At 50.0% G+C, this 13,996-nt stretch overlaps 1 protein-coding gene across 1 annotated transcript in view; it reads right to left on the bottom strand.

Annotated features, from left to right (window-relative positions):
• The window catches only part of VIT (vitrin), a 73,849-nt gene that overhangs the window by 36,840 nt on the left and 23,013 nt on the right, over positions 1–13,996 (bottom strand). Inside the window, exon 4 of the mRNA XM_016187214.2 lies at positions 4,046–4,202. Within this exon, the coding sequence (XP_016042700.2) occupies positions 4,046–4,202 (157 nt within the window). The remainder of the gene's footprint in view (positions 1–4,045; positions 4,203–13,996) is intronic.

The raw sequence follows: 13,996 nt of genomic DNA, 5'->3' as shown, positions 1-13,996 counted from the left end.
GTTGTGGTGTCTGTCCTCTCCCTGTCTCCTTATCTCTAAAAGTAAAATCTTTACCTAAGGTGGCTTTGCATAGGCCTAAGACTCTGGGCTTATCCCCAGCACAACTTAACACTATAAGACATTTTTAAAAGTCCAGAGTCTGCAAAAGGATCTGCCAGTCCCCCAGGCCCCTGCAGCTTCCCCCAAGGCCTCTCTCACCCCAAGAATGGCTAGGTCTTCCCAGACTCCCCTTCCCTCCCCACTCAGGAGCCTCTGTGGTTGTTTTCAAGAAGCAAATCTTGGGGCTGAGTGGTAGAGTACCTGGTTGAGCACACATGTTACAGTGTGCAAGGACCCAGGTTCAAGACCCTGGTCCCCACCTGCAGAGGAAAAGCTTCACAAGTGGTAAAGCAGGGCTGCAGGTGTCTCTCTGTATTTCTGCCTCTCTCCTCTATTTCCCCCTTCCTTTTTTTTTTTTTTTTTGCCTCCAGGGTTATTGCTGGGGCTCGGTGCCTGCACCACGAATCCACTGCTCCTGGAGGCTATTTTTTCCCCTTTTGTTGCCCTGGTTGTTTTATTGTTGTTGTAGCTATTATTATTGGTTTTATTGCTGTCATTGTTGTTGGATAGGACAGAGAGAAATGGAGGGAGGAGGGGAAGACAGAGAGGGGGAGAAAAAGAGAGACACCTGCAGACCTGCCTCACCACCTGTCAAGCGATTCCCCTACAGGTGGGGAGCCAGGGGCTCGAACCGGGATCCTTACACTCCCCCTTCCCTTTCACTTTCTGGCTGTCTCTATCCAATAAATAAAGACAATAAAAAAAAAGATGAAGCAAATCTTGTGAAAGCACCACGCTCCCCTCCTCTGCCTTGCTACTTCAGCCCTGTGCTTCCACTGGGTTCCGCTCCCCAGGCCACTCTGGGGTGCTGGGTCCTGGGGCTTGGCTCTGTCTGTCTGCCTTTCCTGAGGCTGCTGCTGTAGAACCCACACCACTTCTCTCTGCACTTGGCCCCCTGGCCATGCTGGGGGACCTCTAACAAACACCCCAGTGATGTGCCTCCGGACTGAAAGGCAGGAGACAGACTCTGGTCCTGCATGTGCTGAATTAGCCAGTGAAGTTGAGGCACCAGAGGTGTGTGTGTGTGTGTGTGTGTGTGCGTGCGTGCGTGCGTGCGTGTGAGCATTGCAAGCAGATGGACATGTGTGTTTGTGCACACGTATGTGTGGTGAGGTCCAGAGATCCCTACTGTCTGGAATTAATTTCAGGGGAAAGCTAGACATCTTCATTCCATCGCCTGGAGTTAAGAATCAGCTTTGGGGCAATGAGGCACCTGGCTATATGCACGTGTCACCGAGCACAAAGACCAGGTGGTTCATGCCTCTGGTCCTCAACTGCAGGGGCAGGGAAGCTTCGTGAGCAATGAAACAGTGCTGCAGATCTCTCCTCCCAATTTCTCTTTGTCTTGTCAAATAAAGTTAGAAGAAAAAAAATAACCAGCTTTGGGAGATGGGGAGATAGCTTACTAGGAAAGCACATGCCTTGTGTCCCTGAGGCTCTGGGTTTGATTTCTAACACCACATAAATGGTTGAATAGTAGTCTGTCTCTCTTCTGAAAAGAGAGGAGAGGAAGAGGGAGAAGAGGGAGGTGGAAGAGAGAGAGAGAGACAGCTTTGAGGCTATTTTTGCTTTTTTTTTGCCTTCAGGGTTATTGCTGGGGCTCAGTGCTTGCACTATGAATCCACTGCTCCTGAAGGCCATCCCCGCCGCCCCCCCCCCATTTTTGTTGTCCTTGTTGTTATTGCTGTTGTTGTTGGATAGGACAGAGAGAAATTGAGAGAGGAGGGGTATGGGGATATGGTGGGATGAGCCTGGTTGGAAACCCGGATGCCTCTTCTTGAGGATGGAAGGCATTCACCTATAAGTCTCCCCACCCCTCCCTGACCTCTATCTTGTTAGACCCAGAGGCTGCAACCGTTCCCCCTGCACCTGATCTGGATAAGCCTGATTTGCTCAATGGAATGTAGATAAACCCAAAGAGCCCCTTCCTCATTCTTAAGTCCTATGCCCCGGGTAAGGGGAAGTCAAGAGCCAGAGCCGTTAGAAGGAAGATAGCGTCTAAATATCTGGTTGGTTCTTGCTATCAAAAGTTTGTCCCTATTTGGCTTGTTGCCCTGGCACCCTGCCCCAGAACCTGGCTTCTTTTTACCCCATATAAACCCTGCCTTTTTCTTCAATAAACACACTACCCCTGCCATAGTGTCCAGAGTGGTCACTCACTCTGCACGCTCACCCCCACCCTGGCCTGTTCTCCTCCTCCTCTATGACACTGTTCTGGTGGCCAACAGAGTGGTGGACAAGGGGTGGACAGGACAGGCCTTCCAGAGCTTGCCCCGCAGAGGGGAAGACAGAAAAGAGGAGAGAAAGATAGATACCTGCAGACTTGCTTCACCACTTGTGAAGCGACACCCCTGAAGGTGGAGAGCCGGGGGCTCCAACCAGGATCTTTGTGCTGGTCCTTGTGCTCTGCTCTGTGCCATGTGCACTTAATCTCTTTATCCTTCCTTTTGCTTTCATTCAGTTGTTCCCACTAAACAGCTAGCTTACAAGGGAAGATGTGGCCAACAAAACCCACCAGTGACAAAACCTGCATATTCATTGGTCTCTTGAGGGAGTGATGTCAGAGTCTTGCTATTTCATCCGAGATGCCAGGGCTCCAACCTGGGGCCCCACACTTGCTGGTCCTGTGCTCTACCTGAAAAGACACCTCCCTAGCCATGAAAATCCACTAGTTCTTTGTTTGTTTGTTTTAACCTAGTGCTGTGGGATCAATGCAGGACCTTGCTGAGCAGCCTCCAGGGCCCATCTAGACTTTGTATTTCTCATGTAGAAGAGTGAGAGACATAACAGCATTGCTCTACCATCCATAGTGCTTCCTCAGTGCTATTTGTGGTTCCAGGACTCAAACCCAGGGCCTGGCCTGTGGTAAGGTGGGTGCCTGTTGGTATGCTTTTAAAAACCCCTTCTGTTTCATTTGGTTTAAATCCCCCCTGCTTAACACTGCATTCTATTTACATAACCACTGTATTCTATTTATATAACCACTGCCGTCTATTTACATAAATCACTTTTACATTTACATAAAGCACCACCTTCCCTCCAGGGCATTGGTGGTTTAGTGGTAGAATTCTCACCTGCTCCACCCCCTCTCCTTGTCATACCCTGATCCTCTCCTTGTCACACCCTGATTTTCACCAGTCACTTTTCTCTCCACCCTCTCTGCGTCACATCCTGTTTCCACCCTACTGGGCTAGTATATTTATAAGGACAAGATTGTAGTTGTTAGTTTAGTCTAGCTTGGTATAGATTGTGCTGTGTCCTGCATGAATAAAGAGATACTGCATACAGCTCAACCATGAGTCCCTGGTCGTCTGTCTCCCGTCAGTGAAGCTCAGCCCGACAGGTGCCATGTTACTATATGCAAGGACCTGGGTTCAAGCCCCCGGTCCCCACCTGCAAAGCGGAAGCTTCATGAGTGGTAACGTAGTGCTGCAGGTGTTTCTCTCTCTTCCTCTCTCTCTCACTTCCCTCTCAATTTCTCTCTGTCTCTATCCAATGAATAAATAATATATATATTTATATAAATAGAAATGTTAATTTGAAAAAAGAACTATGTCCCATACCTCTCACATCAGTGATGTCACCAGCCAGGTGACTCCAGATCTCAGCAGAAGGGCCTGGGCTTCTGTGATGGTCATTTCAGTTGTCCCAGTGCTATGCCTCCTGTCCCATTTCTTGGCTAAGACAAGTGGCCCTCCCCACATCCCCCACTCTTCCTGCCCCCACCTGTGTCAGGGCCCCCATGGTATCTCTGATGTCTTTTCCTTTGTCAGCCCCTCTCCTGGCTCAGCACAAGCAGGCAGGAGCTCCAGGCTCTAGGGCTCTGTCCTCAGTATGCAGTGACCCCCCCCACTAACCCCCCACTCCTGTTTAGGGGCCCTGAGATGTAGTCCCCAGAACCTGCCTCAACCCAGGCTGGGTCCTTCTGGAGACTTCTGCCACCCACCTGTGGATGGCAGCACTGCACACGCTGGAGTAGGAGGCATAGATGTGGGTGCCATACACCTGGAACTGGGGGTCCCCGCAGCCTGCTGGGCACTGCACCACAAACTCTGCATTGGTGATCCTTCCCGCCTTCACTTCACAGGGGAGTTGAGGTGCGACTGCAAATCAAGGGGGACATAGTGAGGCCGGGGAACAGGGCATGGCCTGGCCAGTCTGAGGTCCGGACCCTGAGCCAGGGCTAATCTTTCAAAGGCCAGGCAGCTGCAGACCTTCTTCACATGGTGGCTAAAGAAGGGGAGAAGGGGGGACACTCCTCAGGCTGAAGGGACAGGTGCCAGTTTACACTTTCCTTTTTTTTTTTTTTGCCGCCCATTGCTGGGGCTTGGTGCCAGAGGTACAAATCCACTGCTCCTAGTGCTCCCCCCTCCCCCTGGCTTCCCCCCTCCATCATTTCATTCTATAGGACAGAGAGAAATTGAGAGAGGAGGGGAGAGAGAGAGAGGGAGAAAGACACCTGCAGACTTGCTTCACTGCTTGTGAAGCTACCCCGTGTTGGTGGGCAGCCAGGGGCTCGAACCAGGATCCTTGTGCCAGTCCCTGTGCTTTGCACTTTGTGCCCTTAACCCGTCATTTTTTATTTTAATGTTCTGGCAGCCCCTGGGCTTCGAGTATCCATGATTTCACTGCTGCTGGACCAGTGTTTTCATTCATATACTTGTACACATGCACACACAGAGAGATGCATACACATACATGTGTTCACACACAACATACACAGGCACACTATATAAGAAAGCATGTACACATGCACACACATGTCAGTGGGCCCAGGTGAGTGCAGGCTACTAGAGCCACAATTTGGCCACAGGAAGATGAGAACATGGAACCCATGATGGTCTGGGTGAGGCTGGAAGGGGAGACTCTGTGGGGGCACATTTTTCCATAATGGACTTTCTAGAAATTAAAGTTGCAGTAAAGGAGAGTGGAGCCCCAGGGCTGAAGTCGTGCCCATGGGGGCTCGTCAGCGGAAGAGGGGGTTTTCTGTGGGGCAGGAAGGAGGGAGGGAGCCAGAGGGCCCGCCCAGCTTTGAGTCTGTGATTACATCCTCATGCAGGGAGCTGGCCAGGCCACCCAACCTGAGTGGCTATCTGGGGCTGGCTAATGGCTTCCAGCTGTCCCCCCAAAAGGCCCTCCCCTTAACCCTTCCATGCCAGGCCAGAGCATGACTCGAGAGAGAGCTAGAGCTAGAGATGGGGGGAGCTTCCTCCTGCCTTCTCTTTGGACACCCCTAGCAGACACCATCTGCATTTGGGTGCGGCTGGCCTGGAAGTCCCTCTCCTGGGGCCCCAGAGCTGAGTCCGGCCATAGACTGGAGCTATTGTGGTTCCTCTGGCAGTCGGGAGCTGTGCCAAGAGCAGCCTTCGACTTCCTCCTCCTCCTCCTCCTCCTCTGAGTTCTTTCTTTCCTTTCTTTCATTCTTCCAAACCTTGGCCCTTCAGGCTTCCTGGACTAGTTTGAGTTTTGGTATTTGTTTGTTTGTTTCTTTATTTATTACCATCTGGGTTATCACTGGGGCTCAGTACTGGTACTGTGTGTTCACAGCTCCAGGCAGCCATTTTTTTCCTTTTTTAATTTTTAACATATTTTTTCCTATTTTCTTTGACAGACAGAAAATAAGGGGAGATAAAGTGGGAGAGTGACAGCGACACCTGCAGACCTGCTTGACCGCTTGTGAAGCTCCCCACCCCGCAGGTGGGTAGTGGGAGCTTGGTTAGGGTCCTGGAACATGGTGATGTGTGTGCTTAACTGGGTGTGCCACCACCCGGCCCCCTGATTGATTTATTTATTTATTTTTGTTTTATTATATTTATTTATTCCCTTTTGTTGCCCTTGTTGTTTTATTGTTGTAGTTATTATTGTTGTTGTCGTTGTTAGATAGGACAGAGAGAAATGGAGAGAGGAGGGGAAGACAGAGAGGAGGAGAGAAAGATAGACACCTGCAGACCTGCTTCACCGCCTGTGAAGCGACTCCCCTGCAGGTGGGGAGCCGGGGTTCGAACCGGGATCCTTATGCCGATCCTTGTGCTTTGCGCCACCTGTGCTTAACCCGCTGCGCTACAGCCACACCCCCCCCCCCCGATTTATTTTTTAAAAGTACCTTGGCACAGGGAATGCTGGAGTGGTCTGTCCTTACACGAGCCCACTGCTGCACCTGTGGGTGTCACTGACCGTTCTCCCCACTCTCCCCTCCCTTCCGCAGAGCCTGTGCTCACTTCCCAGTGCAGGGCAGAAAACCATAGCTTTCTCTCCATCTCTCTGTCTCTCTGTCTCAGTCCTTTGCTCGTGGCAGTAGGAACTGCCACTCACTTGGTTCTGCCTTTGTCCCTGTGAGATTCGTGGTCTCCTGGCCTGACTGAGTGTCACACAGTGACCAGACCAGTTGGCGCAGTGGAGGGTGGGTGGGGAAGAGGGTTCTGTCAAGAAGGTTAGAAAAGAGAAAGAGGGGAAGAACTATGGCACTTACTAGTCTTATCAGTTGGGGTGCTGGGGGCACAGAACTCTGGTGGTGGTAGTGGTGTACAACTACACCCCTCATGTAGTCTTGTAAGTCACTATTGAATCACTAATACAGAATGAATTAGGGGGCAGGGCACCTGGTTGAGTGCACACATTGCCATGCCAAGGACCTGGGTTCAAGCCACCACTCCCCACCTGCAGGGGTGAAGCTTCATGAATGGTGAAGCAGGTCTGCAGGTGTCTCTGTCTCTCTTTCTCTCTCTCCCCTGTCCTTATCAATCTCTGTCTATCTCTCTCTATCCAGTAGATAAATAAATAAATAGAACAACACAAATAAAGAAATTACCAAAAGAAGAAGGAAAGAGAAAGGGGAGAGGCACCTGGGAGTGTTCTGCTTCCTGATAACTCACCGCCCCCACTACAGGGGCTACAGGTTTGTTTTTCTGTTATTTAGACTTGCTGGTAGGAGGCCCCACAGACCTGTCCAGGCTCTGCCTCCCCCGATCACCACTGGTGGGGGTGGGGGATCAGACCCTGGCACAGGCACCCACTGGGCAGGGTGGCTGGGGGTGGTGGTCAAAGGTTTATTTGTTCAATTTGGGCCTGAAACCTGGTGTGGGGGGAGTATCGGGCCTGCTCAGATGCCTGCTCAGCTCCCTGGGAATAGACATGCCGAGACTGGGCCTCTGCTGGTGTATTCCGGTGACTCGGGTCTGAGTGTGTGCAAACAACCATGGCTCTTCTTCTTCCAAAGTTCTCCCAGTCATCTGCCCACTTGTCCATTACCTCGTCAACCTTCCCAGAAGCTTCTGTCTCTCTGTTGAAAGCCCCAGTGGAAAGGTCTCTCCTGGGGCTTCAGCTAGTCTGCGTTTGCAGCTCAGGTCTCTGTCTCTGTCTCTGTCTCTGTCTGTCTCTCATTGGGGCTTGTTTCCCCCTCTCCCTTCCCCTCCTCTGGGTTTTATCTGCAAGGTGCAGAAACAAAGACTTCCTTCAGAGAACCCTCCATGGGGAAGGCAGCCCAGAGTCTGCCCTCTGGCCTGCAGAGGCGGGAAAGGCCACAAAGGGAGCAGGGGGGCCGGGTGTTCTGTCCTACTGTCACCTTAGAGGGAACTTGTTCCGAAGCCTTATAAGAGTTCAGTCCCAGGAGAATTGGAGCTTCTTTTCTTTTCTTTTCTTTTCTTCTCTTTTCTGATGAGCTACCCTGCCCCCCCACCCCACCCCACACCGTGTACACAAGACTTTACTGCCCCCAGACTGGCTTTCATTTGGATAGAGACAGACAGAGAGGGAGAGACACCAGAGCTTTTCCTGGTGCCATGGCACCTCCAAGGTGGTGCCAGGAGTCAAGCATGAACAGGCTTTCCCATCTCTCAGGTTTTCCCAGGAGCATTTGGAGGGAGGAAGCAAAAACACAGTTCTGCTGGCTTTTCCTGAGTAGTCAGTTGCTGCTGGCAGAGGGAAACTCAGGCTAATGTCACAAAGTCAGTGCAACTTTGGTGCAGAAATGCCTCCCTCTGCCATTTGTTACCTCTCTCTCTCTCTCTCTCTCTCTCTCTCTCTCATTTTGTGGAGTTAGGGCCTTTTACATAGACCCTTCATTGCTCCTGGGTTGCTTTTCTTTTAATTTATTTTTCAATTATCATATTTATTTATATATTTAATTTGGTAAAACAGAGAGAAATTGAGAGGGGACAGGAAGATAGAGAAGAAAAGAGGGAGAGAGATGCCTGCAGCACTACTCCACCTGCAGGTGGGGACTAGGAGCTTGAACCCAGATCTTTATGGTAGTGTGTGTGCTCAGACTCCACCTTGTCGTGCTCCTGAGTTGCTTTCCATGTAGACAGAGTGAAGGCGGGGGAGACACCACAGCACTGGGGCTTCCCATAGTGACACAGTACACATGTGATGCCAGGGCTCAAACCTGGGCTCCACTTGTGCTAAAGCATATGTCCTACCCACTGAGCTATCTTCTAGCTCTCTGCTTCTCCCTCTTTTGATACATTCTTCCAGGCTACCTTGTCTTCCAATGCTTAGCTCTGCCTTACAGCAGTGCTGGGGACGGAACCTTGGACCTTTGCTACACAAGTCTTCTGCTATCTCCCTGACCCATATAGGGTGTGCATCTCTCTCTCTCTCTCTCTCCCTCTCTCTGTGTGTGTATTTCCCCAGAGCACTGCTCAGCTCTGGCTTAAGCGGCAGTGGGGCTGGAACCTGGGAAATCTGGTGCCTCAGCAATGACCACTGTGCTGCCTCCCACTCTCATACCATGTGGCTGGAATTACAGGAGAACCTTTGGGTGCTGACCCCAGATGTACCTTGTCTGCTGTCCTGACCTCAGAGGGGTGCTGGGCAAACCCATCCCATCAAAGCCGATGTTTTCAGGCACTGGCAGAATCTTAGAAGTGGGACTGTAGGGTTTGTGAGGGTCTGAGACAGAATAGCCACCAGGTGGAGTCACACGCGTGTCCAACGATGTAGCACACCAAACCAACTAAATTCTCTACTCCTTTTTATCATTCAGCTTCTTCCCATGACTCCAGGTCAAGCCACATTGCTTCTGGAAGACAGATTTCCTAGCCAGTCAGAGAAGGCCACCATAAGCTTGCCTTATGCTGAATATGGATTCATGCATAGTTTGCTGCTAGCCTTGGCTTTATTGGGCTGTGCTATCCAATTAGAGTAAATCCTACTTTCAGGATGTTATGCCCAATGTGTTCGTTGAAGGAGGTAAAAATGGCAGTTGAGCCCAGGAGAGAGGTCCTTTGCTTCTGCCTTCCTAGTGTCTTTTTCACAAAGCACCCTGAGCCATTTCTTTTCAACAGTCTTTAGTCACAAACCATTGACATCCTTTTGCTGCCTAGAGGAAAAAAGCCCAAAGCACTCTGGTGTCACTATGGTCCCTTTCCCTGGGATTTCTGGGCTTGCCAGCACTGAGCCTGGTCCTCTTCAAACTTGACTTGTAATATTTCTCACCCCTGTCTTCCTTCCATCTGTTTAAAGGTTGTGACTTTTTCAAACTCCCAGCTCTGCTTTGATCTTTGTTCACTTATTACCTGTACCAAGGTCAGGAATGGTCTTGTTCATTGATGGTTAATAGAATCAGTTGCTGAATGAGAAAAGGAATGAATCAGACCAGTCCATAATCAGTAAGTTTGGGAAATCCTGTCAGTTTAATTTTCTTTTCTTTTTAAAATTTCTTTATTGGGGGATTAAGTTTAATTTTCAAATCTGTTACTTTTCTACCTCCAGCTCAGTCCAAATCATCAGCACTTTCTGTCTGGACAGACAGATGACCCCTAGCTTGCCTCTGTCCATCCATCTTGCCCACTATTTGCTTTAAATCTTTCTCTGTTCAATAGGCAGTGTGATGCTTGCAAAAATGATGTCAGATTTCTTCATTCTCCCTCTCCACTGGCTTCCTGGCCCACTGGAATAGCATCTAAGCTCTTTGGATGGCCATCAAGGTCCTGAGGACCTTACAAGTAGCCCAAGTGACTGGCCTGGTGTGGAGCTGGAGCTGGGAGGGTTTGAGGCCACACAGGGGGACAGCATGCCTGGAGCAGAGTGTGTTGGGGAGAGAGATGTCCACACAAGGCCTAGGAGGGCGGCAGGGGTCACATCACATGAGGACTCCAGGAGCTAGTTGCCCCTCATGAACTCGGGGTCAATAGTTGTTCCTTTTAGAGCTCTCTTCTGGACTAAATATCCTCTTTCGAAGAATTTTCATAATGAGACTGTTCCAGGTGGAGGCTGTGCTTCCCAGGGTCTTCGAGTGGGCTGATCTGTTCAGGGAGGAAGGAAGAAGAGTCTTCTCACGGAATGAGCTTGCCCTGGGCAAGGGTGTGGAGGGGGGTGCTGGTGGGAGAAGACTGCTCTCTGTGAGTTGCTTTTTCCTGCTGATCCCAGGCAGTGTGAAGTCAAGTTTCCAACATCAGAGAGAAGGCCAGACACAGGAGTTCCTTTCAGAAGTTATCCAAGGAGGAGAGCCACAGGGCAGAGGAGGGTGGGAGGACTGTGGGACATGGGGGGCCCAGCTGGAGGTCACTGGAACCTCAAGGCAACTGCCAGGGAGCTAGAAAGACCACCCTTTTCTTTCTTGCATGGTCTGAGGACACACTCAGGAAATTGTGTGCATGTTTGCAGAGTCCAGGGACCATAGGCCTAAGCTTCTGGCATCCAGCCCCCATCACCCTGCCCTCCTTCCCCACGCCCCTCAGAGTCATTGCAAGCGTCTTTCCACATCTCACAGGGAATTCAAGCCAGTGGACTGGAGAGGACCTAGTCCCACCCAGGCCAAGGTTCTCAGCAGGCGCCTATGCAGTGGAATGTTTCAGGGTAGAATCTCATTTCCTGCAGAGTTGCTCAGCATGGAGATTTCCTGCTTGGGAAACCCTCAGGGAAGCCTCACCCCAAGATGGTTAAAGAGCAGAGCTGCTCAGACTGGCCGAGCTTAGAGCTCACACTTTCCATGACACTCCTGCTTTGAATCCAGACCCTGGCTGATTCCTGCCCTCCTGGCTCCCTTGAACTCGGGATGTCTGGACTTGTCCCAGAAGGAAGCACTACCTCCCATCTCTGTCCAAAAGAAATTCTGTCTTGTTTAATCCCAGATGATCTTTCTAGAAACTGGCATGAATCTTATTGTAGATTCTGCCACTCTGACATAGCATTGTCCAAAACCATCTTAAATTATTATCTCTAAAAGTTTATTAACTTACTATGAGAATGAAAGAGAGAATAAGAAAGAAGATAGTGACATGAGCACTGCTCAGTGCTGCTATCAGTTGGTGCCAGGGATTGAACCTGTGACAAGCAAGTTGGTGCTCTAACAGGCTGAGCTTGTTGTTCCCTGGTCCTTATTTTATTATTATTCTACTTATTTTTATAATTTTTTAATCTGATAGGACAGAGATAAGTTGAGAGGGAAGGCAAAGAGACAGAGAGACACCTGCAGCGCTCCTTCACTGCTCACAAAGCTTCCTCCCTGTAGTTGGGGACAGGGGGCTTGAACCTGGATCCTTGCACATGGTGACATTTGCACTCAACCAGGTGTGCCATCTCTCAGCTCCATTTTATTATTTTTTAGTTGATTGAACATTGGGTTGGCTTCCAACATAAGGTTTTTAGGTATGTAATTTCACACCCAGTTATGTGTGTCAGACTCAGCAAGTCCCCAGTGACATCACAGCAAAGACACACTCCCCTCACCCTTTACACCCCCTCCACGCCCCTCACCTTCTCCTCTGTCCCCTCTAATAACCACTGCAGTTTTCCCAGAGCCAAGAGTCAGTTTGTTTTAGGTACTGGTATTCCGCACAGGCGTGAAGCTATCCAGTATCTTCTTTTCTACTTTCTGGCTAATTTCACTTACATTTTGCCTAGTTTATGATGCCTCTATTTTTTTTCCTGTTGCTTATTTTCTGTCTTTCCAGAGAATACTCAGCGAACACTGACTGTGTCTTTGTGTCGGCTTAGATCTAGTGGAGATGAGGGCAGGCTGTACAGCCAAGTTCTTTGACGTCATCCGTGTCCTCCCCCACCCCCCTGCCAGGGTCTCTCGCTGGGGCTTTGTGCCTGTGTAATGCTCCTGGCAGACTCTCTTTTCCTCTTTTCTTTTTCTAGGTAGAAAGTGAGAGACAAAGAGCAGGAGAGATATCACAGCACTGCTCTACTGATTGTGAAACTTCCCCTCTACACGGCACTCCAACATGATAGCCAGGGGCTCAAACCCAGGTCCTCTGGCAGGGTGAAGTGTGCACTTTACTAGGTGAGCTATCTCCTGACCCCAAGAGATAGTGTAAAACTCAAGTTCTTATACCAATGTGTGGTCAGTACACAGTAGATAAAACATAGCGAGGTGACACAGGTGCCTTCTAACTTTGTTTCTTTTGAGCCAGAGCACTGGTGTGTTTACTGGCAGCAGCAGGGGCTGAACCTGGGACTTGCTGCAGGCAAGGCCTGTGCCTTCCTGCCCACTGTGCTGTTTCTCCAGCATCTGACTTGACTTGTGTGCACACCAGTGAAGTGGTATGTGACATTAATGTCACAGTCCTTTCCTAAAGGCACTTTGGACAAGGGCCTGCTTATGTGGCTTCTGAGGGCTTCCTCTAATGAAAACATAACAAAAGCTTCATAGGAGGAGGAGACCTCACCACTGAAAGCTTTTTCTCTGTAGCACCAGGTCTGCTGGGCAGGAGCCGTTGGCTCTGGGGCCAAGGGTGGGAGTGATTTCTATGGAGACGGAGGGCTCTTTTCATAGTTGGGGCTGAGAAGCTGGGGACCTGAAGGAAGAGCAGACCTTCTGGAACGTGTCACCTGCGTGTAGATGAAGCTCAAACTTAAAATTCATGAGATCTCATCAATTCTGCAAGATACCACACCTCTGACTGCTGTTAGCAGCCTGTGCCGATCAGGGCTCAAGGTGGCAAGCTTTGGATAGGGAGCAGAGACCCTGGAAGGAATTTTCTTGAAGGAGTCCTATGTGAAGGCCTCTGAGGAAGGAAAGGGCAGGGCTTAGGCTCCAAAATGCACCTGGAAAATCGAGCTGATGAGACTCCCACTTCTGAGAGCAGGTGAATCTTACCTTGGGCATGTACTCCAGCAGGTGAGTTGCCCAAGCTGTCAGCACACACATCCTCTTGTATCTCTTTGCCTGACTCGATAAAGAAGAGTGCCTGGCATCAGGCCCCCCCTGCCTCCATGGCTCATGGTCCAGGAAGGAAGGTGGGCCTCCTCAAAGATGGCTCCCTGTACCTCTCCTTTGAGGGGACTGTATTTGGTCTGCCCAAAGAGTGGGAGAGAGAGGAAACCCTTCTTCGAGACTGGGAAAGGGATGGGGATCTTCGTAAAGAAGAACCTTAGTCCCTGGGGTGACAGGGACAGTGGCCTTTTGCCAGGTGTCAGTTGTGAAAGGATCCAGTTTTTTTGGGGACACTCTTCTTCAAAACAGTAGACTGTGGGGAGGGGGTGTGGATGAGCAGTTGTGCACCCTGTTGAGAACACATGTTACCATGTGCAAGGGCATGGGTACAAGCCCCTAGACTCCATCTGCAAAGGGAAAGCTTCATGAGTGGTGAAGCAGTGCTACTGGTGTCTCTTTCCCTTCTTTCTCACCTTCTCTCCATCTCTAGCCAATATATAATAAATAAAATCTTTATTTAAAAAAAAGAAAACAGTAAACCATTAAAAAGTGATTTTCTTTTGAATTTTCAGCACAGGGTCTTGGGACCTCTGCATTCATACATTGACCTCCAGATGATGTTCAGAGCTCGGGGATCTGCAGGGACCCCATGGGGAACATTTAGTCATCACCCCAAGAGAAAATCTCTGGACTGCTTTCTCTTTTATTGGATGGTGAATCTGCATAAATTCCTCTCCTGCCCCAGTAGCTTTTGTTGGGGCTGCCTTGTCTTACTCCTCTGACATACTCCTCACT

Source organism: Erinaceus europaeus, chromosome 3 (assembly GCF_950295315.1).
Source record: "Erinaceus europaeus chromosome 3, mEriEur2.1, whole genome shotgun sequence".
Taxonomy (NCBI): domain Eukaryota; kingdom Metazoa; phylum Chordata; class Mammalia; order Eulipotyphla; family Erinaceidae; genus Erinaceus; species Erinaceus europaeus.
Note: the sequence above shows the minus strand (reverse complement) of the source record. Positions and strands in the feature narration are given on the sequence as shown.